General features: G+C 37.5%; 2 protein-coding genes across 3 annotated transcripts in view; one reads left to right on the top strand and one right to left on the bottom strand.

Moving 5' to 3' along the window:
* Positions 1-2,088, top strand: part of neurl4 (neuralized E3 ubiquitin protein ligase 4) — a 29,001-nt gene extending 26,913 nt beyond the window's left edge. For both annotated transcript variants that reach the window (XM_056255522.1, XM_056255520.1), the window contains one exon: positions 72-2,088. In XM_056255522.1, coding sequence (XP_056111497.1) covers positions 72-276 — 205 coding nt within the window. In that variant the 3' untranslated portion in view covers positions 277-2,088. The remainder of the gene's footprint in view (positions 1-71) is intronic.
* Positions 2,089-4,106: 2,018 nt separating this feature from the next.
* On the bottom strand, positions 4,107-25,700 carry hdlbpb (high density lipoprotein binding protein b). Its single transcript, XM_056255524.1, has 28 exons — positions 25,611-25,700; positions 24,544-24,623; positions 23,260-23,358; positions 22,191-22,339; positions 21,860-22,075; positions 16,588-16,794; positions 16,294-16,509; positions 15,546-15,752; positions 15,327-15,434; positions 14,457-14,561; positions 14,155-14,233; positions 12,527-12,666; positions 12,318-12,422; positions 12,107-12,220; positions 11,748-11,834; positions 10,853-10,984; positions 10,531-10,749; positions 10,192-10,413; positions 9,895-10,113; positions 9,427-9,565; positions 9,205-9,320; positions 8,998-9,102; positions 6,493-6,627; positions 6,242-6,385; positions 5,860-6,039; positions 4,937-5,053; positions 4,687-4,836; positions 4,107-4,597 (listed from the first exon to the last, which is right to left on the bottom strand). The coding sequence occupies exons 3-28, from the start codon at positions 23,333-23,335 to the stop codon at positions 4,505-4,507; spliced, it is 3,780 nt and encodes a 1,259-aa protein (XP_056111499.1). The 5' UTR covers positions 23,336-23,358; positions 24,544-24,623; positions 25,611-25,700; the 3' UTR covers positions 4,107-4,504.
* Positions 25,701-26,016: the final 316 nt, after the last annotated feature.

Here is a 26,016-nt window from a genome sequence, read left to right as displayed (position 1 = left end):
GGAACCTTTAAAATAGCATAATAGTGGAACTTTAATACATAAAATGATTACAGTTACACTTTTCTGTGCAGATTCCGAGACCCACGTTCCCTCCGCTGTCACCAGGCCCAGGTTGGCTTCCAGGTGTGTGTGCGGCCAGGCTCGTACAAAGTGGGGCCGACATCGCTGGGGATCAGCGAACCCCTTGACCCGCGATTCAGCAATGCAGAAATCGAGTGGATCACCAAGGAGAAAGGAGGCACGCTCCTGTACGGCCTGCTCATACGGGTGGAGTAAAAAGAGACTCGCGCGAGGATATCACCATCATCTTCCTCAATATCAACCAAATTTCAGTGCTGAGGTGTTGAGGATTTTAGCATTGTTTTGCTGCACCGGCTCATTGATCTCTGCATGTTTCAGACATACTTTTGTGTTCGTTGCATTTAGAAGGATGGTGATGATAATCCCCAGAGACAGAGACACTGCCTGCACTTTATGTTTCGGACACTGGTGGGCGATTTTTAGTCTTTCTCATTAAATTCACTCGCTCAGCAGGCTCTCTATTATTTTTTTCTGTCTCTTCATAGATCTAAATCTATGTATCACCCCCTGTTTTTTTTTTTTTTTTTTTTTGCTTTGCTTTGGGAGCCTGTTTTTTTCACAGAAATAAAACTGGACTGAAGCAACACAAAACCACCTATTCATAACAAAGCCCTTGATTTATACTCGTGTTTTTCTTAAGACTTGCAACGGACAAATCAACCTGGAAATAACCAAGACCTGTTTCAATGACAATGTCAAGAAATGTCAGCAAAATCACCTGATCAGGAAGAGACTCAGTGTTACTGTTGTTTATTTCATCGCTTTGTTTACCCGCTTTACAAATTCTGCTCTGAAAATTTGGTTTTATAGCTATGTATTTATTCACAAATGACAGTAGATACTGTGTTTAGTGTATTAAAATGTCAACATAAAGACAAGAAGCTAAGAAATGTCTCGGATGGTTATAAATGATTTCTTTTTTTTTTTTTTTTTTGGGAATACACAGATATAACTGTAACCATCTATGGAGTGAGACTCTATCTGACCCATCATACCCCTAATATCAATTTTTGATATCAATCAAAAGTACATAATTTAACTGAATGGATGCATATAAACAAACCCCTAAAGCACTCAAAAAAGAGCTGGAGAAGAGATTTATCAAGCTATATCTGTATTAGTGTGTCTGTTCTGGCCAAATGCGTGTGCCAGTTGTCTTTGCATCATTCGCTGCCCATTATTTAAGGTCAATCACCTGTGGGAGTTCTTGTCTTATGTTTAACATGCTCCACTGCTTTAGACGTTGTTTACACGTGTTGTGTTCGGATTTGTCTTCTGTTCTGAAGTCACGTGTGCTGATAAGCCCATTCGTTTACTCACAAACTTTATTGTGAGATGGTGGTTAATGGTGACTGGTACAAGAAAATGGAAAGGACTGTTTATGTTCTACATTCAACATCCTGTTCAACAGCAAGGACTGTTTATATCAGGTTGATGTGCCTGAACTCATGAAGAATCGTGAGAATTGAAGCCGTCTACTCGAATACCTGATCCCAGGATTGGTGTTTACACTGGGAATGTGATTTGTTTTTAATAGATTGTTTACTCCATGCTAGACTTATTGCCATTTTTTTTGTATTCTCTTATGACTAAGATTGCACAATTGTAAGCCCTTGCTGGAAAAACGACAACAACTAAAAATCAACTCTCTTCTGATTGTATCTAGACTTACAGTACCCTCTGTGAAGGCATATCTATCCATTTGTTTGAGTTGTTTTTTATTTTTATTTTGTTGCCAATATGACATACTTGAGTGTACATTTCGCATTAGTAATCCCGCTTTATTGCCAAGGGCGATGTCTGAGTGAATGCTTGCTATGTAAATTGGAAAATGTGAAAACACGGGGTTCATGTTGGCCCATTGCTGCTTTTTCAGTCGTTTGTATTATTTGTTCATGTTTGTATTATTATTATTTTTTTTAATGTCTTTTCGTTGTGTTGTACAGCCTGTTACATAACACTAACATTACCTTTCTGGTTTGTAAGAAAATAAAAATCCAAAAAAGAGACAGTTATGCACAACATAAGAAAAATGTGTCTGTCTTCAATTAGTTCTGGGTGACTCATGAAATTTCATATTTAAAAATAATCTCTCCGAAGTTGTCATTACCGTAAGGCAAAAATAACCAATGGCATATCACCATTTCATTTTAATTTGAATTTCATATATATATAACTAAATATTGAGAAAACTCTTAGTAAACAATGTGTTGGGACATCACAAACCAACCTAATTAATATTTTTACAATTTTTATACCCAATACTATTTGAAAGTTTGTGGTAGATAAGATTTTTTAACGTTTTTAAAACAAGTCTCCTATGCTCACCATGTTCATCTCTTCTGCTCACATTTATTTAATTAAAAATTCTGAAAACAAGTAATCATGTGAAGTTATACGTCCCTATTACAACTGTTTTTTTATTTTATTACATTTTTAAAGTATAATTTATTCCTGTGATGGCAAAGCTAAATTTTCCACATCATTACTCCAGTCTTCAGTCACTTGATCCTTCAGAAATCCTTCTAATGCTCAAGAAACATTATTGTCAGCATAATGAATGTGTTCTTGCTGAATTATATATATAATTAATTTAATTCTGTTTTTATTTTTGGGGTAAAATGTGACGTAAGGTATTGTGAGATTTAATCTGTTTGAAGAATTACTGAGATTTTAATGTTTGAGCTGATATATCTATATTGTGTTTTTCTTTAGTCATAAACAAATTATGTCATATTCTTGCTCTCAGACCGACATCTTAAGACTTTGGCGAAATTTTGAGTTTTTGAAATATAAAGAACAGCAAAAATGCAATTCCACTTTATTTTTTTATTTATTTGGAGAAGGAAAGTTCTGTCACCAACATGTTATTGCAGTGTTGCATATCAATGTAATCAAATCTAGGTAAAAATATCCTATGGCAATAACTTCTTAAGGCCGATAGTGTTTCTATCTTCGGCTGGTTGTAGATGGTTCTTCACGCAACCATACACATTCACACCACAAACAAGGACTCACAAGACTCAACGAGCAGAACAGGGAATGACCCTCATTAAAGTCAATCATCAAAAGACATTTTTGTATGTGAATTGTGTAGTTTCTGCGCCACTAGCGGCACCAAATGGAACTGCAAACAAAGATTTCATGAACTACTTCACACTCTGTCAACCAAACAGAAAGTCCCGCCCCCAAACTCATGCCATTGGTTGAGCCAGCTTTGCTGTCTCATGCTGGTTGTGATGCTCAAAGAAACAGAGCAATGTTTTGAAATGATTTGATAGCGCCACAGAGCCACTTATGAATGGTGAGGTGAAATTATTTTAACATAAAATTTTTTTGACACATATCACCTTTAAGTAAATATATGCAAACAGAGAACCAGCAAACTAAAAGTGTTTTTGTCAAATTTTTGTTAATAGTTTTTTACTTTCTCATAATCTGTCAATCAACAGGGGATTTAAAAAATGAAATCACACACATCTTTTCATTTCCTACACTTCTGAGTTAAAAGCAAAAGTGAAATGAAAAATACTTTGTATATACACAGCAAATTGAATGACAAAATTGTAAGAATTCAAAGGAAATCACACACACAGATCTTGTGAAAATAAGCTGACTAGTGCGCGCGCACACACACACACACACACACGCACGCACGCACGCACAAATCATTTCCTGAAGCAAAAGAAACCAAGCATAGTGCAAAATAATTCCTAAAACTTTTTTATGCTTCAAAATCATTCACACCCATCAGTTTGAATATTCAGTCACTGAACGAATTGATAAATAACAAACATATAAATACACTAATAAATACAGAAAAAATATAAAAAAGAGCCTTCATCTCTCTTATAGTATAGAGTGAAAACTGTGCATTCAGATTCTCTCTCTCTCTCTCTCTCTCTCTCTCTCTCTCTCTCTCTCTCTCTCTCTCTCTCTCTCTCTCTCTCTCTCTCTCTCTCTCTCTCTCTCTCTCTCTCTCTCTCTCTCTCTCTCTCTCACACACACACACACACACAGATAAAAACCATCAAGGACTTTAAAAAGGAACTCATACACAGTGAACTAGGGGCTCTCTTGCAATAAACAGTCAAAGAAATAAAACAAAAAAACAAATAACATCTGCCTCGTTCTCCAATGCCTAGCCAATTGTTGTCAGATTCTAAACAACAGGCGGATAATGACGCTAACTGCTATTTTAGGTTCCGTTTCAGACGTGTGACCCCCTGTGGGCAGTTGGAGAGTGTTGAAGATCTATCCACCAATGCTAAAGGAACTATTCAGGCAAAGAAAGAAGAGGACAGAAGTAAGTCCTGTAAAGTCACTAAACGCACCAGGAGAAAGACAAGAGCAAATAATATGGAATGTTCTTGTTCTTAAGTGTCAGAGATGTGAGATCTGGAGTCACAACAAATCCATTCGTTTAGCATTTTTTGGGTCCCCATGCAGATGCCTGTTTCGGTGCTATTCCAGATCCAAATGTAGGGAACTCTTCAGCACTGCTCATGTCTGGTGCCTGGATGTCGCATAGAAGAAAAAGGAACGATTATGAGGGCAATTAAGCTTTGTAATACACAGTGGTGAAGTTATTCTTTTAGAAATGACCTTGTTCCCTTGTGCATTCCAGGGGGCGTCCCGCACAACGAAGCCTTTAGCCAGGGCTTTGTTATCCTCGTCATTTCCTCCTGTCCCCATTGTCTTTGAAGGAGGCTTCATATAAGCTGCCATAGTCTCGGTCTCTGTGACACTCAACATCTAGGAGGAAAGATGAGTGTGAATGTAAAGGGAAGGGAAGACAAAAGAGATGGAATCCATCGGTCTAGAAAGAAGCATTTGCAGTGGATTGCCAACTCACATATTCTTCCTCCAGGTTAAGCAGATGGTCAATGGCATTATCAACATTCTCTGGCAGTCCTGTGACAGTAACCTTGTTCGGGTCCTCAGAACCTGGCTGAGGAAACCGAATATCAACCTGGAATAAAGAAGCAAATATATATCCATTATTTGGCTGAATTATTCATTTTCAATATTTATTTATTATTAGATATGTATACATTTTAATAGAATTATTTTATTTTTCTATAATTATATTACTCTTATTAAGGTTTGTTTTATATAATCATTTATTTATTAATTATGAAATAATAGTTGTTAATAATAATAATAACAATCATAATAACAATTATTATGATAAATATTATTACTGTTGTTGTTGTTATAATAATAAATATTATTATTATGCTAAATATTATGACCAAAGTTTAGGTGTTATAGTTCAGTCACTGGTAAATAAACAGTTCTTATTAAATAAATAATTATTTGAACCATATAACAATTATTATTAGTGTGATGGTTATTGTTTTTAATAATACCAGCAATAATATTAGCAGTAGTAGTAGTAATAGTAATACTAATAATAATATAATATCTAATAAATACAATTTATTTTTTAGAATTATTATTTATTATTATACATTATAAATAGTATTAATAATATTAAAATAATAATATTATTGTTTAAATTTATAATGTTATAATATTTCAATAATAATAATAATAATAATTTTATTGGTGATGGTATCATTAGTTTAATAATCACAATAATAGTTAATAATAATTACTATTGAGGATTATAATATTTTTAATAGCATTGATAATTTTGTATTATTATTATTATTATACTTTTGAATATTATTATGTTAAATATTATGACTACCTACTCCAGTTTAGATGTTATATAGTTGTTTTTATTGGCGAATACTTATTTTGTGCTCTTACTTTGAACTCCTCCATGAGTTTCCGGATGGCCTTGCCCCGGGCTCCAATGATGCGTGCGTGGACCCGCCGGTCCAGCCGGGTGTCCTCACTCACCATGTCCTGCAGCGCTGTCACCAGCTGCTCTATAGCTGCCCTGGCCTCATTAGCATTCCTCTCATAACCCGAGATCACAATTGCATCCTAGAAGAGAGACAAAGACACGTGAAGAAAGAAGACTGACAGGAAGAGAGACGGAAATAGGATGACGGGTATGAAAGGTATGAGTTAAGAGAAAAAGCTGAGGAATTCTAAAACAACAAGGGAAGAACCAGTCTGGGTTAAAGAATGAGGAAACGTCCTCTCGAAAATCTGCTTTTGAGATGCATTCTTGACTCACACATACCTGTTGCTCATCACTCTTGTCAGGGAACTGCACATTGACATCATAGTCTTTGCGTATTTGAGAGATGACGGCTCCTTTGCGGCCAATAATTTTGGGGTGAAATTTGGGCTCTACAGAGAGCGTCACCTTGTAGCTCCGTAAGGCCTACAAACAGAATGATTAAACAATAAATTAATATATAGTCTATTTCATGAAGCGAGTCTCACGTTGTATATGGAAACTATGTTGTCATCATATGTCAGATGTTGTACCCGATCTTCCTGCTCCGCCTTCAGCTCCTGGACTCTCTCCAGCAGCCCCTGTTTGGCCCGCTCCACACTGTCCACCTGTCCTGTGATCTTTATGACATCTGACTGTTGCTCAGGCTGAGGAACCCAAATGTTCACCTATACAGCACAGGACAAGTTTGACTTTGTTAAAAAAATAAATAAGAGATAGCCTGTTTGATAGCAACTGTTCTGTTTGGAAAAGTGCAGTTCGGACATTATTCTAAACGTCTCCGTTTGTGCTCCACAGAAGAAAATAAAGTCATACATGTTTGGAATGAAAAGAGGGTGTTGTAACTGATGACAGGATTTTCATTTTAGGCTGAACTATCCCCTTTAACAACATTTTTTTCAGTGCATTCTGTCATGGTTGGTTGGTTTATACTGTGTTAAAGCTGCAGTAGGGAGTTTTGAGAAAACGTTGACTTAGCCTGAAAATTTGAACAAGCACAACTTACAGGTCCCACCCCCTTGCTCTCCGCTGCGCTACAGCCCTCCCTCCACAGCTCGTCCTCCACAGCGGAGCCTGTCATGAACGCGCAGGATAGTAAACAGGGCCACCGATAACAGCGGATAAAAAGTTATATGGCACATTCACTAATAGGGACTAACCGTCAATAATATGCTTTACATTGACTATGGCCTGCCCATACTTTGACTACAAACTTGGTCCTCAAATCATTATGTATTTTGCAATAGCCTACATGTAACTTTATAACATTGCACTCTTTCTATAAGTTATAAATAGCTAGTAAGATAACGTTAATATAACGTTAACTAACATTACAGTATGCAAGTAATTATTCTAGCGATATATAATGCTAGATAAGGTGTGCTAGTACATTATTTCAGCAACATGACAAGCCAGTGAATTAGCAGGTTTCAATTGTTGCTTAGCAGAGTGCGTGACATTTTATCTACATGTTATGCGGCTAGAGTTTTGACACCGAGTCAATGGGCTCTGTGTAATTCTTTCTTTTTCGCTTGTTTATCGTCATCAGTCTTTTTCCTTTTACCTCTTTGTTTTATGAGCAGGTGTCACTCGAGAATTGGCAGTTTAGGTTGTTTCTCCGTCATAAGCACAGCTGCAGCACGCCGGCAATCTTGAGTTTGAACGACGGCTCGCGCAACGCGCTGTGCAAGAGAGGGGTGTGATCAGCGCGTACACGAGCGTGATTGACACTGCTAAGACATTCCTCCTGGCTCTGATTGGTTGTTTCTGACCGGGAGCGTGTATTTCTTGCAAAATGGCAATAGGACCACTGGGAGGAGCCAGAGGAGCTTGATTTTTACACAGATTATCTGTCTCATATTCTACTGTCAGGACATAATGACAGTTTTAGCAAATACATTTTTTCAAAAGTTACCTACAGCAGCTTTAACGTCCGGTTTATAGACTTTGTTATATTTCCACATTTCGGGAAATGATTGCAATGCAGTTTGTGAGCAAGTAAATAGAGATAGGCATATAAATCGAAGGTATATAGATCAAATAGAGATCGGCCAACATAAAACAAATAAAATATGACTTTAGAGATGCACCGGCTCCGGTTTATGGCTGGTCGACCGGTGCATCTCTAAAATCATCATATTAGAATGATTTCTGAAAGATCATGTGACACTGAAGACTGGAGTAATGGCTACTCAAAATGACAGGAATAAATGACATTTTAAAATGTATTAAGATATATATGAAATAGGGCCGGGACTTTAACGCGTTAATTAAGATTAATTAATTACACACTTTAACGCGTTAATTAATTACACAAAAAATTATTTTTAATCGCACTTATTTTTGCACCGCGGAACGTTTCTCACTGGATGAGTTTCGGCGGACCGATTATACTAGCGCACCAACTAGCGTTCATGACGAAGAAGCTGACGAGATCGCTTTGGTTGGCCGGTGGCTGGGAAATGTTGTTACAAAAAACGAACGGATGGACGCGTCGATAAGAGCATGGTTGTGTGCAAGCTATGCAACAAGGAATTCGCTATTGCTATTAGTGCAGTGTAGCAATATGCTATTTTGTTGCAATATGCTATTGCTACACTTAATGGCTATTATGGCTATTAGTGTAGTGCTATTAGTGTAGTGTAGCAATATGCTATTTTGTTGCAATATGCTATTGCTACACTTAATGGCAAAAATTGCACTGGTCTGCTGGACTTGGTTGAACAAAAATAAACAATATTTTGTTGCTTAAGCTTATGTATGCAGTCATTATTCAATGGTATACTAAAAATCCATGTGAAAAAAATTACTTCTCACAGTTCTCAGGTCAAATATTTATGCGATTAAAATGCGATTAATTTCGATTAATTAATTACAAAGCCTCTAATTAATTAGATTAATTTTTTTAATCGAGTCCCGGCCCTAATATGAAATGAATGCAGGCTTGGCAAGCATAAAAGACTTCTTTCAAAAGTATGAAACCTCCAAACCGACCTTTTGAACAGTAGTGAACAAAGTACCATTCAATATGTCTCTACCTCATACTCCTCCATCATTTTCCTTATTCCAATTCCTTTCTGTCCTATGATGTATCGATGAAGGTCATAGGAAACTTCAACATCAATCGTCACGGGAACTAAGGCCTTGAGTGTAAAAAGAAGAGAAAGGAAAAGGCAGGATAAAGAGGATCAAAACCAAATCCACAAAAGGACAAAAGGGAGAGCTGAAATTCCAGAATTCCTCACCAGTAAAGCTGCACGCGCCAACTCGCACTTTTCGGCCTGACCTGTCACAGCGATGATATCGCATTTCCGAGGGATGAGGTCCGTATCTCCATTCTCCTGAGGTGCAGGCTCCTGAGCTACAAGCCAGAAATAAAACAAAACATTACAGCTCGTAAACACTGTCGTCATCAATAAATAGAATGACAAAGTATCTGAGCTAATTTGAGAGAGTAAGGAAGAGACCTGCAGACTCATCTCTGTCTGGAAATTTGATCTGGACTTCATGTTCCCGTGTAATTTGTTGTATTCGGCAGCCTTTGGGTCCCATGATGGCTCTGTGGTACCGCTGAGGAATCAACACCTCCACACTCACCTGTGACTCCTGAAGACACACCAGCAGAAGATGAAGGTCAATGAGTGGAATGTGTTAGTGTTTCTTCTCTGAGATTTCCTTCAGAAGCAGGGTACATACACTACCGCTCAAAAGTTTGGGGTCAGTAAGATTCTTTAATGTTTTTGAAAGTAGTCTCTTATGCTGGAATATTTTGAAGAAATCTTACTCACCCCAAACTTTTAAACAGTAGTGTATAAACTATTCTTGGCAGACAAGTCAATGACAATACATGCAGACAAACAATTCCAGTATTAATCACAATTCACGCTTCAACAACAACGCAATTTAAACAGTCCAAAATTGGATTAGAAACTCACCAGATCTCGAACGATCTCCTGAATGCGTTTCTTAGCAGCATCCACACACTCTCTGGGTCCTTTGAGAGTGACGCTGTCACTGTGAGTGCCAGTGCGAGGGAAGCTAACGGCTACGCCTCCATACTCCTCCGCCAACTCTCTCAACACCTGCCCTCTTCGACAGACGAAGTGACGGTGATGCCGGGGCTCCACGACCATACTGTCCTCTATCACATCATCCTGAGAGAAAGCACAGATGAACTGAAGGAAGTGCATTTAAAGAAAATTTCAAATACACATCTTTCTTTTCTGTCATACCAGATTTTTGATGAGAGTCTCCAGCTCTCTCTGGGCGAGCCACACAGCCTCCTCTTTACCCATGATGGTAATGTGCTCCTGTTCTTGCTCATCTGGTGATGGGAAGATGATCCGTGCTCCGGTTCGATCCCGTACGCGTCGGATATTAGCTCCTCCTCTGCCTATCAAGAACTTGTGGTATTCTGCCTTGGCTTGAAGCTCCACTGAGAAGTTGTTGACTTGCTGGTGGGACAAAAGACAAATGTCTCACATAGATTGAATAACTGGAAATATAACAGCGTTTCATGCAATGCTGTCTTTTTTTGCTTTACTGTTGTACATCTTCATCCCATTACTCACCTTCTCCTCCGCCAGTTGCAACAGTTGTCTCCTGGCTCTCTCCACCTCCTCTGCAGGACCTCGGATTGTGACCTTGTCCAGCCCTGAGCCCTCCGCAGGGAAGTGGATATGAACACCCCCACACTCTTCCATTACGGAGCGCACCAGACTGCCCTTGGATCCAATCAGAGAGTTATGCAGCTTGGCTGGGATGGAAACTTCAGCCTCCTTCAGGTTGGCCTGGGACAATTGGAAGATTAAGCGAGAATGTGAGAGAGATGAAAAACTAAGAGTACTGGGAATTACACCTCTAACACATTCTCTAGCTTTGTGTTTCTCTCACCAGCTCATTTTGAATGGCGAGGATCCGATCTCGTGCGGCTTCACAGCTGCTCTTCTTGCCTGTGATCACAATCATCTCAGAGTTGCTGTTTTCCGTTGGGAGATCAATCTTGGTGTTGGTCTCTTCACGTATCTATATAGATTTGCACAGCAACATAATCTCTCTCATTAAACATCAAGTTCACTCAAAAAAAAAAAAAAAAAAAAACGAAATTTGTAATTACTTATTCACACTCTGAATGTTGTATTTCCTACAGAACTTTCACAGTGCTTTTTTTGAATTTTTCTCAGTATGAACCAGTGTTATTGATAACTAAAACTATTAAAATAGTTTTTAGTAATTGAAATAAAGATGAAATAAATACAAATACTGTAAAGACTATAGATTTTAGACTTTAAAAAAACATAGAAATGTTGAAAATTAGAAACTGAAATAAGTTTAAAGTACTAAAATTAAAATCGAAAAAATAAATTAAAGCTATTTCTTTATATTATAAAACTAATAAAATAAATAAAATATTAAATAAATTAAAATGAATAAAATATAAGAAAAAACTAAAATATACTTTAATATAAATATCAATAAATATTATAATAAAAAATACAAAACATTATATATATATATAATATTATACTTAATATAATATATAAATTTTTATGATAAAAAAAATACTAAAATAACATTGCTGTGAACTGTCGTTGTATGGAAAGTCTATATGAAAGATTCTTCATAATGTTCAATTCAAAATATTTGTCCCACAGAAGAAAGAAAATTCATACAGTTTTGGAACAACATGATGAGTATGATTAAATGACAGAATATTCAGTTTTGGGTGAACTATCCCTTTAAATGATTATTAATTCTGTTACAGTTCTAAAATTGGCTGATTCTTCACCTTTTTAATGTTGGCACCTCCTTTGCCAATGATGTTTTTGTGGAACTGCTTGTGGATGGGTACAGAAATTGAGAAGCTGCTCTCAACCTAATGAAATGATAAACATTTAATTAGTCTTTGAAAAAAATTCAAAGACTTAAGTTCTTGACTGTAAACAACAGTCAATATACCATCAAAACAGACTACAGTAGCATTGCAGGAAAAACAAACAAACTAATTTGTCATCAGTAGGCAGATATAATAATAATTCCACAGCTGCCTGAACACATAATAGCTGCTGTATTTGTGAACTTGTATTAGTCCCTAAGCAAATGTTTTTTTTAGAGCAGGAAGGAACCAAGAGGAAATAACACTTGTACCAGCTCAGCGATGAGTTTCTGCAGAAACTTTGCACATTTCTCCACCTCGTTTTTAGGCCCTCGGAGCTGCACTATGTCACTTTTTTGTTGCTGGTCTGGAAAGATGATAATGACCTGCAGAAATTAAACCAAAGGCATCTGTATGAAATCATACATCAAACTTGTAGCAGAATATGGCTGTCTGTGTTTTACAAAATTAATCTGTGAGGACCTCAGGGAACTTGTCCCGCACTTCTCTGATCTTCTCTCCTTTCTGCCCAATGATGGTACGGTGAAACTTCTGCTCTATGATCAGGTCTTTTGTGCGTTCATTTTCCTACAGTGTCAAAAATGCTAGAAAATTACAAACCTTAAGCCATGCAGATGGGTTCATAATGTCATCTATAGAATGCCTTTGTTCTACCATACAGTACGTCTCACCATACGCTGGGCCATGTCCATCAGTTCCTTGCGAGCGAGCTGTACGCCCTGAGGATCGCCCTCGATACGAACCAACCCACAGCGCTCAGAGTCCTGAGGAATTCTCACTGATACCTTATACTGCTCCTTTATCCGATTTACTAGGGAAAAGCACCAAAAAAAATCAATTAACTACTCATTCGTTCATCTTCTCTGTTGATTGATCAAAACTTTACTGTAACAAATATGTTATGGATAGGTAGGAAAGGCAGTGTTGTTCATGAACTCGTTCATATTTTGGGCGAACGTGAACTGAACGTACTGGATTACTGCCTGATGAACGTTACTGTGAACGCGTTCATTCTGGTGTCTGTGAACGCACGCTCTCTCAGTTTAACTCATAGACTGTAAAAAAATAGGGTTTAACTTCGTTCAATAGGGTGCCAGATTTCTATAGAGCCTTCCATGCGAAAACCCGGCTAAAACACACCGTAAACAGGCCTTAATATGTAGCGAAAAAAACACCCAATCTGGCAACACCAGCCACCAGCGTCGCACGCACCGCCGCATGCGTCATCAAAACAAAAAGCAGCATGCAGTCGACAAAGCAGCGAGCGAGGAGGCGTCGTGTGATCATTTAAACGAGTTTTATGACAAGGTCGGTGAGGATGGGAAAAATCTTTCATTTCTGTGCAAACTTTGCCCGTCGATAAAATAATTGCTGTCTGTGGTTGTATATGGGCTGTGGCAATAATACATTTTTTTTGTAAAAAACTCGCAGCAATATATGGAAAAAAAGAACTATGAACTAGGTCATTTTTTGAAGTATGAACTATGAACTGAACTAGTTCATTTTAAAATTTGTGAACTGAACTTTGAACTAGTTCATGTAGAAAATGAACTTTCCCAACACTGGTCAAAGGTAACAATCAGATCAAGTATGTAACACTTCAGTCAATCATTTGTCCCAGGTTCTGTGGTCATGAAGACACATGGAAATTTATATTTAAATCATTACAACTCTGGGAAGAGTTTTTGCATGTTAATGAATATGATAATGTTAATGTATTTGGTCTTGGTAGACTAGATCTGCTACACTGCTGCTGCTGTTGATTTTTGCAGCTACTGCTACTGCCAATAGATACACAGACACACTGTTGTGAGCATGTAAGATATGCTGCTGCTGCATAAGTAGACATACATAAATCATGTAAAAGTCCTAGTCCTAGGCATGTGGAGCTGGGGGAGGTGGAGGATTTCAGAGTAAAACAGCACACTACTACAAACACTGAACCAGACTATTTGAATGTTGAGCAAGCAATATCATTGGCTGCAGGATCAGCAGGGGAAATCAGCTTGCGCCATGAGGTAATGATATAAATGCTTGCAGATTGCGTGTAAAGGACCTATCAGCCTGTGTCCTCTAGAGTTTCATGACTGTACTAGATATTTGTATAGTGAGGGAGAAGTACATTTGCAACTGTTGAATTTTTACATTGTGCGCCGCTTGTAATCAAATAATGTGTAAAACTACAATTTGACTATTCAAATATTACTTTTTCTAGCTATGCCCTGAGCTCTATTTTCTTTTTAATATTAAACATGACAGCAGTTTCAGATTAAACATTTCAAAAAGGGTCTAAACTTACTGTTGGCTCCATTTTTGCCAATGAGATGTCTATGGAAACGTTGGTCAATGTTAATCTCTGCATAGTCCATTCTCGCCATCTAAACGAAGGAAAATAAAATACTTGAGGACTTTACCTAAACAGTATGTTTATATTCCACAAATCAAGTCTAAAGCTGAAGAAAAAAAACATAATAGCATATGTGAAATGATTTGGCAACCAAAATTTCCCTGACATTTTTAATATAGTTTTTAATCACATTTCTATCTGCATTTTAACAAAAATAAAAATAATAATATTAAGATATTCAAATGTTCTCTGACCAGGTCGTTGATGATCTCCTGTATCTGAGCCTGGGCTTGTTCTACCTCCTCCGTCGGTCCCTCCAGACTGATACGTTCCTCTCCATCAGTAAACTCTATATGAACCTAGTGTCAAAAACAGTCACAAAATCATTATGTAGGGCCTATTGATTATGATAATTCTTAATATTAATGCTTTTTATGTGATAGAATATATTATTATTCATTATTCAAGGATTTAGACATTAAGAAATACAGTGCTGTAGGAATGAGTCCTAAAACGTAGCATTTTTGCACCAAAATCTACGTTTTTGTGCTTAATTACCTGAAATAAGGTCTGTAGTTAACACAAGTTCAATATATTTTCACAGTTTATTCTATGAAATAATATACATAACATCAGTAATACCCACTTTTATGTGTCTTGAAAAAGGCAGTTGCTAACATGTGTAGTTGTAAACGACTACAGAGGTTGTCGGTGACAGTATATGTCATCACGCTGAACTAATCTAGTCACTTTTTCACTTTTGCTGTCTCTTTGTGTTTATACTCATGCTCTTGCAAACTATTTGATGTTGTTGTTGTGTGACTGTGGTGTAACTTAACAGCTTGTTCATTGTATTTAGGCATCAATTTAGTTCTTTTTTGTGAATATTATCTTGATCAACAAAATGTGTAAGAGTTAAAAACTTTAATTTTCTGCAAGAATCCAAAAGCCAATGAAAAAATCCTTTTGCCATTTTTTTTTTTTTTTGGGAACCAGTGTGATGCTAACTTTCAGGTTGGCCTACAAAAACATATCATCCCCGCATCACTCTATTCTCAGTTCTCACTTGCCATACTCTATTCTAGTATCTTATAACACTGAGTTCTCATTTCGCTTTTTAATACCTTAGGCAGCTGCTGTGTAATGCGACCGATGTTCTGTCCTTTCTTGCCAATGATGAATCGATGGAGCCAGGCCGGAGCAATCACCTCCACCACTATCACACTTTTAGCCTGCAGAACAAACAAAGTGCCATGTGAAAAGCTGCCTTTGCATTCTATTAAAAATATGGCCATATAATAATTGTGGATTTACACAAATCTACTATATCTAATACATCTGACCTTGGCGTACACCTGCGTAAGAGCCGGACCCAGCTTATCCGGTTCCCCTCTGAGGATGATGGTCTCCGATGCGGAGTCCAGAGGAGGCATCTCCACAGACACCCCCGTGTTCTCCAGGATCTCCTGCAGGGTGTTGCCTTTAGGGCCTACTATGTACTTATGTTGTGACTTCTTCACCTCCACTGAGATTGTGGTCGTTTTTCGTTTCTGCTTGTAAATATTAAGTAGGAGGTCAGGAAACGTCACCGGAAGCATATTTGCATGCGTGTACACAAAATAATGTAATTAAAATACAATACCATTTGGGGTTGGTAAAACTTTAAAATGTTTTTGAAATCAGCCTCTTATGCTTAAAAATTTAGTCAAAGCAGTAAATCTTTTTAAATATTATTACAATTTTTATATATATATTTATACAAAATTATATACAACGTTTCTATTTGAATACATTTAAAGTGTATTTTATTCCTGTGATGGCAAAGCTGAATTATTCCAGTCTTCAGAGTCACATGATCCTTCAGAAATCATTCTAATATGCTGAAATGCTGCTCAAGAAACATTTCATATTTATATTAATGTTGAATATAGTTGTGCTGCTTAGTATTTTTATGGAAAGAATGCTACATTTCTTTTTCAGGATTCTTTGATGAACAGAAAGGACAGCATTGAACAAGGACAGAGAAGTTCAAAAGGACAGCATTTATAACTACTGACCCCAAACTTTTGAACGGTAGCGTAATTAAATCACCTTCTCTTCATAAGTGGCCCGGATGCGTGCAATCGCCATGGCAACCGCTTCCTTCTCGCCGGTAATTACAATCTCATCTTTGGGTACGCTGGGTGGCGGGATGCTAATACGAGCTCCAGTCTCTTGGCTCAGCTCATGAACAAGTCGATTATATGCACCGGCGATGAATGGATGAAAAGATTTCTCAAAAGACAAACGTTCCACGGCACGCTTATCCTGAAGCAGACAGTGAGGACATGATAAAGCTGATGGAATGAAATATAAAACCTCATCTCATATACCTTTAATGGTTACCTGCTCTGCAGAGATGAGCTGGATTTCATGCCGAGCTTTCTCAATGCCCTCCTTGGTGCCGGTGATGCGGATGTTGGCGTTGGGATCGTCAGAGCGAGGGATGGCGATCTTGGTGGCTGTTTTCAGCTCCAGCTCCTGCAACTTCTCCCCATTCTTCCCAATCACAAATCGATGATGTTCTTTCGGAATAAGCACAGTCGCTGAGGCCTGAGAAGTTAAAGGGTTAGTTCACCCAAAAATGAAAACCAATCGGCAAAATAAATTGAATAGACCTTATGTAGCCCCGCCCCCTTTCAGCGCTGCACTCATTGTTGTGTCTTCCGCTTTGTATTCCTACAGCATGACGGTAAGATCTTACAGAATGATTTCTAGGACCCTAGTTTAAAATTATAATTTTTTAGCATTTTATAGCACTTACTATTCAATTCTGTATTTATATTATTATTTTTCTGGAATGATTTAGCTGTTTAATTGGATACATTTAAAGTACCCATGTAGTCAATAATTGTATCCCTTAAAGGGGTCATATAATGCCATTTTTGTACAAGCTAATATGATTCTTTAGGGTCTAAATTAAAAGTTTGTAATATACTTTAATTAAAAATTCTCATTAGTATTGTAAGAAAACAGTTATTTTACCTGGTCAAAAACAGCTCTGTTTTCAGCACGCCGTTTCAGTGCATATGACTTTAAATGATCATGAGCTGTGCTCACCCCGCCTCTCTGTTCTGTGCGTACACCGTTTATAACACAATAACCATAACGCGTTGTTCAGTATAAACGTGGGATTATGAATTATATTGAGAACGTCGTACATAGAAAACATGCCGTAATGTACCCTGAGTGTAAACCTTAGACGCATTCATCGTGAAGCGTGCAGCTAGCAATTTGCAAAGATATAAATATTAATATAAAGTTTAATAAAACGTTACACTCACTTCAGTTGTTCTAGAGGTTCAGCAGGAACACGAATAGCTGGTACAGATCCTTTTTTCATGATCAGCTTCTTAGCAAAACCAGCTTTATACTGACCCTCGTTTATAAAGCAGTCTAGTGAGAAATGATTCGCGCAAACATGAAAGCATTGACGTTGCTCGTGGGGAATATTCCCTTCGAAAACAAACTCAGCCACTGCGTCTTCAGCGGTTCGGATTTAGGAACATTAAAATGACTGCTGTGTTCGTTATTACACCCACGAACAGAACACCACAATCGCTTAGACGCCATTCTGCTCATAGACAGTGCTCCAGCATATCAACAATGACCGCGCCGGTCCGCGCAGACTATGATTGACAGCTGGCTCACGAGCGAGGGCGGGTCTGTGTTGAAACCCGGCTGTCATTCAACAATCGCGGGAGGGGCTTCCGAGCGTGTGACGTCACACGGTCGAACGGCTCGATTTGAGGCAGGGGAAAACATAAGGAGATTAAAACAAAAACACTGGATGGATTTTTATCATTATATGATGGTTGTGTACAGGCACTGCCAACACACATTTCAGTACAATCAACTTGAAAAAGTGCATGTACCATTATATGACCCCTTTAAAACTCATCTTTGATCACCAAAACAACATATTTAAACGTTTTTTGCCTGTGAAAAAAAACCCTTCATGCCTTAAAATAGCTTGAATGCAACTCTACACCCTTGCTTCATTTAGTAAGCTGATTCATGAATATGCAAATTAGCCCCGCCTCCACTCACACCAGCTCACAGATTCACTCGGCCAACTTATTGAGATAAACGCTGCACAATAGTATCGCTCTTTACAATGTCAGACACATAACAGTAATTAATATGATTAGCCTTTTGCTTGAATATGTTATCAAACAGCTAATAATGTGTTGCTAATGTTACACAAAACATGTTCCTGTTCGTCATCTCAGAGTCAAACAGCTGCCTTTTAACATTCATCAGAAACGCTTTGAACAACTCAGAACATCAGTAGAGAAAGGCATATAGTTGATCATTAAATTGTATACATCAAACACCCACTATATTGCTGCTATCTACCCGATTTTTAATATCAACAAAAAATATACCGGGATAACCTGGCATCTCTCGAGACTCCCCTGCTAGTTCGCTGTTAAAGGGTTAGTTCACCCTAAAATGAAAATTATGTCATTAATGACACACCCTCATGTCGTTCCAAGCCTGTAAGACCTCCGTTCATCTTCGGAACACATTTTAAAGGGGTCATATAATGGTGCACGCACTTTTACAAGTTGATTGTACTGAAATGTGTGTTGGCAGTGCCTGTACACAACCATCATATAATGATAAAAATCCATCCAGTGGTTTTGTTTTAATCTCCTTATATGTTTTCCCCTGCCTCAAATCGAGCCGTTCGACCGTGTGACGTCACACGCTCGGAAGCCCCTCCCACGATTGTTGATTGACAGGAGCGTCTCAACACAGACCCGCCCTCGCGGGTGAGATCAGCTCCATGAGAGAGCTGTCAATCATAGTCTGCGCGGACCGGCGCGGTCATTGTTGATATGCTGGAGCACTGTCTATGAGCAGAATGGCGTCTAAGCGATTGTGGTGTTCTGTTCTTGGGTGTAATAACGAACACAGCAGTCATTTTAATGTTCCTAAATCCGAACCGCTGAAGACACAGTGGCTGTGTTTGTTTTCGAAGGGAATATTCCCCACGAGCAACGTCAATGCGTTCATGTTTGCGCGAATCATTTCTGACCAGACTGCTTTATAGACGAGGATCAGTATAAAGCTGGATTTGCTAAGCTGCTGCTCATGAAAAATGGATCGGTAGCTGCTACCAGATATTCGTGTTCCTGCTGAATCTCCAGAAGAACGGAAGTGAGTGTAACGTTTTATTAAACTTTATATTAATATATTAATCTTTGCAAATCGCTAGCTGCACGCTTCACAATGAATGCGTCTAAGGTTTACACTTAGGGTACATTACGGCATGTTTTCTATGTATGACGTTCTCAATATAATTCATAATCCCACGTTTATACTGAACAACGCGTTATGGTTATTGAGTTACAAATGGTGTACGCCAGAGCTCTGGTGTACGCACAGAACAGAGGGGCGGAGTCAGCAAAGCTCATGATCATTTAAAGTCATATGCACTGAAACGGCGTGCTGAAAACAGAGCTGTTTTTGACCAGGTAAAATAACTGTTTTCTTACAATACTAATGAGAATTTTTAATTAAAGTATATTACAAACTTTTAATTTAGACCCTAAAGAATCATATTAGCTTGTACAAAAATGGCATTATATGACCCCTTTAAGATATTTTAGATTTAGTCCCAGAGATTTCTGTCCCTCCACTACTTTGATGATATCTTGGACTACTTTGATGATGTCTTTATTTCCTTTCTGGACAAGGACAGTATACTGTACATACATTTTCAATGGAGGGACAGAAAACTCTCTGACTAAATCTAAAATATCTTAAACTGTGTTCCGAAGATGAACGGCGGTCTTACGGGCTTGGAACGACATGAGGGTGAGTCATTAATGACATCATTTTCATTTTTGGGTGAACTAACCCTTTAATGATATGCTAAAGCCCGCCGACACGTTGACGTGATTAGTTACAAAGCAGTTTGTGACGTCAGAAAACCGCGTTTTTGAGACTTTTTTCACAGGAGTTTTAAGGAGAAAATACTTAAATAGCAATTAACCAAAGCAACCAAACCCTAACCCTAAACATACCTGTTGGTAACCCTCTTGAAAGGGACCGTTTGGTATTTATGGAATGGACCACCGGAGGAAAATAGGGGATGGTCATATCTTTTTATTCTTTGTTGAGGGGAGGGTCATCCAACTTTTTTTTGTCTAGGGGGAGGGTCACCTGACTTTTGTATTCATGAAAACAGTAACATTTCAAAGTGGTAGTATTACTTTTGGTTTGCGCAGTGTAATTCACAGAATTACTAAAAAATATTTTGCCACCTAAAAGTTAAAGATTTTTTTGTGTCACGTCCGTAACGCATGTGTATTTCCCTCATATTAAATATAAAACGCATGTGTAGACTGATATTTTTCTAATGTCTGGACTCCTTTATTATAACTCTGGGAGTTGGAAGGGATGTGTCGCGATTCTGCCTTCTCACACCACGACACAGGTTCGTGGATCTGAGTATCGCGATTTCAGTTTCATATCGCATATCGTTACAGCCCTAGTTCCGGGACTGCATACTGAATCCCGAATATGGGATACCAGTTTTAATATATAGTCGAACAGGCAAGCAGTGGATTATATTGGACGACGGGTCGGCGTCAATGGAGAACATTTTCATTTTAAGATTATTAAAAAGTGTGTGTGTGTGTCAGAGAGAGATAATTGTGTGTATTTTAGCGCAAACCAGTACAGAAGTAATCAATAAATTATCGGGGAGGGTCATGCCTTTTTTCATAGAAAAATTATCGGGGAGGGTCATGGAAAAATGTATTGCTGGCGAAGGGAGGGTCAAGTCTATTTTGACTATAGATCTAAAAACTCCTCCGGTAGCCCCTTAAATAAAAAACGGACAGTCCCTTATTTGTTTCAATATATGAGCCCCTATTTTCTGGTTTTAAATTCAGTTTCCTTGGAAAGAAAGACTATCTTCTGTGTGCGAGACTTCAATTCATTAGCCGCAGTGCAGCGTGGCGCTTCACGTCTGATGTGTGACACACTTAACAGTAAAGTGCAGTAAACGCTAAAATAATCACGCTACAAACTAGTGTGTTTATTAGTATGTTAATACATAAATAATTTGAAAACAAATACCAGTTTACAACATCTAGCAGCACAATGAACTGTTTTTGCAAAGACATCAAAAGCCTCGCAAAGTTTAAAATGGTCACGCCGGCTCTTACGTTAAAAATAAGCTGGAAAGATAATAATTTTTTTTAAATAATTTTCCATGGTTATATAGCCTTTGCATCTGTTTGCTAGAAGTTTGAATCAGATACAGTAGTACAATTGGTTAGGTGGCGGCATCACAAAAAACTAGGGTCCTAGAAATGCGATCCTAGAACTGCAGTCCTGAAACTGCTTCCGGTTTTGCAGGAATATAGTATTGGGTCTACTGGCATCCGCTTCAAACATTACAATGCTCATGATACCTTTCGCTAACTCTACAATAAGTTAATCCAATTTACCAGCTAATTACTCTTTGACAGCGATGCCATAGAAATATTCAGAGCTACCGCAAAAACAGAAGATCAAAAACAAAATGCTAAAGATGGCTGTGTTCTCTTTTCTCTGGCACATACGGTCTTATTAAGAAGAGCAAGAATCAAAGAAACACCTGAGTCTGCAGTCGGGCCACAATCTCCTTCCTCGCTTTCATGACCGAGTCCAATTTTCCAGTCACCATGATGGAGAGGCCTTGGTCCTTGGCAAGCGAGAGTTCGATATGTGCTCCTGTCTTCTGCATGATATCCAGGCACACTTTCGCCTCCTCACCCTCACCAAACTGACTGTTGTCTTTATACCGCCTCTCCTCCAGAGGGACATGGAACACCTGAAAGTGCAAAGAGTGTGAAAGGGGAAAAAGACATGGTGGCTTGACAAGAAGAACATTTTTTCAGATGTCCAGCAGCTTATTCACAAACAATCTGTGGAGTAATAATAGTCACCTGAGTGATGACAGAGGCTTTGATGGGTCGGATTTTGCTCCAGGCACCGGCCGGCTCACCCGTCTTCTCACCTGGACTGCCCTTGTCTGGCAAAGGTGGAAAGGCCTCCAGATAGGTGGGTATATATGCTTCATCCTCTGGCACTCTACCTAATAACAGACAATAAGAAAAGAAGGCAACACTTTATTTTACAGTGTACTTGTTATGTTACATGTACATGGACTGTAGTAATAACAGTAAATGATACATAATTATATGCAACTAACCCTAGAGCAAGCCTACAGTACCTGTAAAAAGTTTGGAAACATTACAATTTATTAATGTTTTTGTAAGAAGTCTCTTATGCTCATCAAGGCTACATTTGTATAATCAAAAATACAGTAAAAATAAATAAATTCAGTAAAAAAGTAATACTGTGATATAATAATTGTTTTCTATTTTGATAAATTAAAAAATGTATTAAATATATTCATGTGATGACAAAAATGTTCAGCATCATTACTCGAGTCTTCAGTGTCACATGATCCTTCAATAATCATTCTAAGATGCTGATTTGCTGCTTTAGAAACATTTCATATTATTATTATTATCAATTTTGAAAACAGTTTTTGCTGCTTAATATTTTTGTGGAAACGATGATACCATTCAAACATTTGTGGTAAGATTAAAAAAATATATAGAAATCAATACATTTATGCAGCAAGGGTGCATTAAATTGATCAAAAGTGACTGTGAAGACATTTATAATGTTACAAATGACTTTTATTGAATAAATTATTAATCAAATTTAATAAATACATTTAATAAATGAAAATAAATGCTGTTCATTGAACTTTCTATTCATCAAAGAATCCTGAAAAAAAGTATCACCATTTCCACAAAGAATTAAGCAGCACAACTGTTTTTAACATTAATAAGAAGAAGAAACAACGTATTTTCATTATTGATTATAAACAGTTTTATCGATTAGTTGTTGCAGCCCTCTTTATATTTCCTGCCATTACACATGAGATTAATTGTGGTACAAAAAAAATTTGTTTCACCCCTAATTTTGCTACAGTCGTCATACCCGTGTTCTCAAAGTCCTTCAAGCCACTGCGGTGCTCCGCAAAACTCTCCTGAGTCAACACTGCCACAGAGCTCATGTTTCAAGACCTGATCCGCTATCCTGTAGAGACCAGGAGGAAGAGGAGGGACATGTAGGAAGATATACAGAAAAACAAAAATATAACAGCAGAGAATATCTAGTCCAAACACACAACCTTAAACAAAACGAACTAAAAGAGCATAGCAGTAACGGACTACTTTTATTAGAGTGATAAAGTGCATGCAGACTCAGAGCTCAGTATTCTCTGTGGTTTCAGCAGCCCAGCAGGGCCTCGACACACACTGGCATCTCCCTGAGCCCAACAGCATCTCTCTCCACCTGAGCTCTCCAATTAAACACACTGCAGCTGTGTAATCTGACGAAAAGCCTAAGGGCTGTCAAATCGATTCATTGCATCTAATATAGAAGTTTGTGTTTATATATTATATGTGTGTGTATATATTATTATATTTATATGTATACACACACACACACATACACATGTATATATATATATATATATATATAGACGGTAGTCAACATTTGAAGTGGATCAAACCTTTCATCAAAGTTATGAATTTTGAACAAAACCCGTTCTTGTCTTAGGACAACTTTGATGAACTTGTTTGATCCACTTCAAATGTTGACTACTGTATACATACATATATATATACACACACGTCACATATTAAATAAACACAAACTTGAATGTCAGATGCGATTAATCAATATGTTAATAATAATATATATATATACGTCTAATATATTATTTGAAAAATATTTGGTTATTTATTTACTAATTTATTTACTTATTATACTAAAAAAATATATATATTTATTTAATCATTTGTTGACTTATTTTGATAACATTTTTGTTTTTATATTAATCACATTTAAATATATTTATTTTAAGCTCTTTATTTATACATTTTCCTCTAAACCCTCCTAGAAACCCTTAGCGGCCTCCTGGGGGTCCACGGAGCCCAGTTTGAAAGGCCCTGATCTAAAACAAGCGGAATTGCTAGGGAGAAAGATGTGACAATGAAAATAATATGATATTTTGCATTTTCAAGTCACATTTTTAGTATTAGTAGTCATTAGTAGTCCGTAACAGTTCTCAGGAAATATCTAAACTGCACACATGCATTAAAAACTAGTTGTATTGAATTCTGTAAGTGTGTGCAACATTCTTGGCAACTTTTTTTTTTTTGCTTTCAAATATGCCTTAATACCACCATAACGCAAAGACAGAAAATTTCCACCCACCTGCAAAGGGTCGAAAACCAGAAAGTCCGTCCAGGTGGATGCTACGTAGAACTATTCAGTGTCAGTGTGTTCGTTCAGCACTGTGTGGGTGAGGTTAACAAAGAGAGATTGTAACCCGCCTTGTGTTTACATACACAGCATAAAAAACAGCATCTTGTTGCAAGGCCCTCTGAGGTTGACCAGGGAGAGGGGCCACAGTCACAGTGGTCTGTCCTGTGGGAGGCAATAGCTAGATGTGGTGCTAAGGATAGTCTTCACTTCACTCTCAGGTGACTAGGTGTCTAATTGGTGTGTGGGTGTTTGTGCTTACTGTAGTGACGGCAAAAATACAGACACACATTATATTTACACAAGGGATTGACACATTTTATACATACCCATTTAACACCCAGTGAGAGGCAAATTACCCATGTAGTAGAATAATACAAATCATATAATAGAGATTTGGGTTATAAGGCTGACATTTGACATTCGTCATTGTCTAATATTGTGAAGATCTATTCGCAGTGTACGTGTGGGTAGAGGGGGGGAAGCCCTTACATACGAAGGTTTTCATTTATGCAAGCCACTTACAAATGTTTATACATAACCTGCATAATATCACAACATGCAATTCTAATGCTCTTTTGTCCATTAACATACGATCTAAAATGCTTATAGCAGGCTCATTGCATGAGCCATATCATCTGCAAGCTCGGTGCAGAAGCAGATCTGTGTTAACAAATACTACAGGAGCAGGCTAACACAACCTGACATGTAACAGCGCAATTGCCAGTAAAAACAGCTGTTAGAACCTCGAATATCAAAGTGTGGTAGATATGCATTCTGTATCGTGTTGGTAGTCAGTTGTAAATATTCTAGCTTGCAAAATATATATTCTGAATATCTGAGTTTAGCTGGTCAGCTAATCTGCTACATGTAACAGCTCGTTAGCTACAGAGACACTGTCTATTTCTCTTTTAAATACGATCATCCGATTGCAGAAAACGCGGATATGTTCGTTCCGTCAACAAAACGGTGCGATAAGTAACGTTAGCACGTCTACGGAAACAAAAACAAGTGATCACCTTATCAGACGGAAAAGCCTAGACGCTGATCTGCTGACAGTAAACACTGCTGCTCTGAGAGTCGACTCTTTAACTGAATCGAATCCTTGATTAATGAATTATCATTTTTAAGGTGTAAAAAATGTGTATTATTTTTTTTATTTATATGATTCGTTTGTTAATTGTTTATATGTGGTGATGAATGTTAAATCATGGAAGCAGATAATTATTTTATTAAAACAATTATTGAAATGTAAAATATTGGTGTACAATTATTTCTTTTATTTATTTATTGCTTTCACGAACCTTAATTTCAGGTCTATCACTGTATGATAAAAAAGTCCTTTCTATGGTGTATATTTTGACAAATACAATATGTCCTTATTTTTTACATATTTGACTTATTATCATTATCATTGCCATTTTA

The sequence above is a fragment of the Rhinichthys klamathensis genome, unplaced genomic scaffold (assembly GCF_029890125.1).
Source record: "Rhinichthys klamathensis goyatoka isolate OS25496 unplaced genomic scaffold, OSU_Roscu_1.1 h1tg000121l_1, whole genome shotgun sequence".
Classification (NCBI taxonomy): domain Eukaryota; kingdom Metazoa; phylum Chordata; class Actinopteri; order Cypriniformes; family Leuciscidae; genus Rhinichthys; species Rhinichthys klamathensis.
The sequence above is the reverse complement of the archived record's forward strand: the minus strand, read 5'-3'. Positions and strand labels throughout refer to the sequence as shown.

Bases quoted from the DNA above. Each gene is read 5' to 3' on its own strand.
- hdlbpb (XM_056255524.1), bottom strand. From the start codon at position 23,335: ATGAGCTCTGTGGCAGTGTTGACTCAGGAGAGTTTTGCGGAGCACCGC. The intron at 22,076-22,190 runs GTGACTATTATT...TTGCACTTTCAG, and splicing joins AAGCCTCTGTCATCACTCAG to GTGTTCCATGTCCCTCTGGA. The intron at 9,566-9,894 runs GTGAGTTTCTAA...GTGTGTCTTCAG, and splicing joins AGGAGATCGTTCGAGATCTG to GAGTCACAGGTGAGTGTGGA.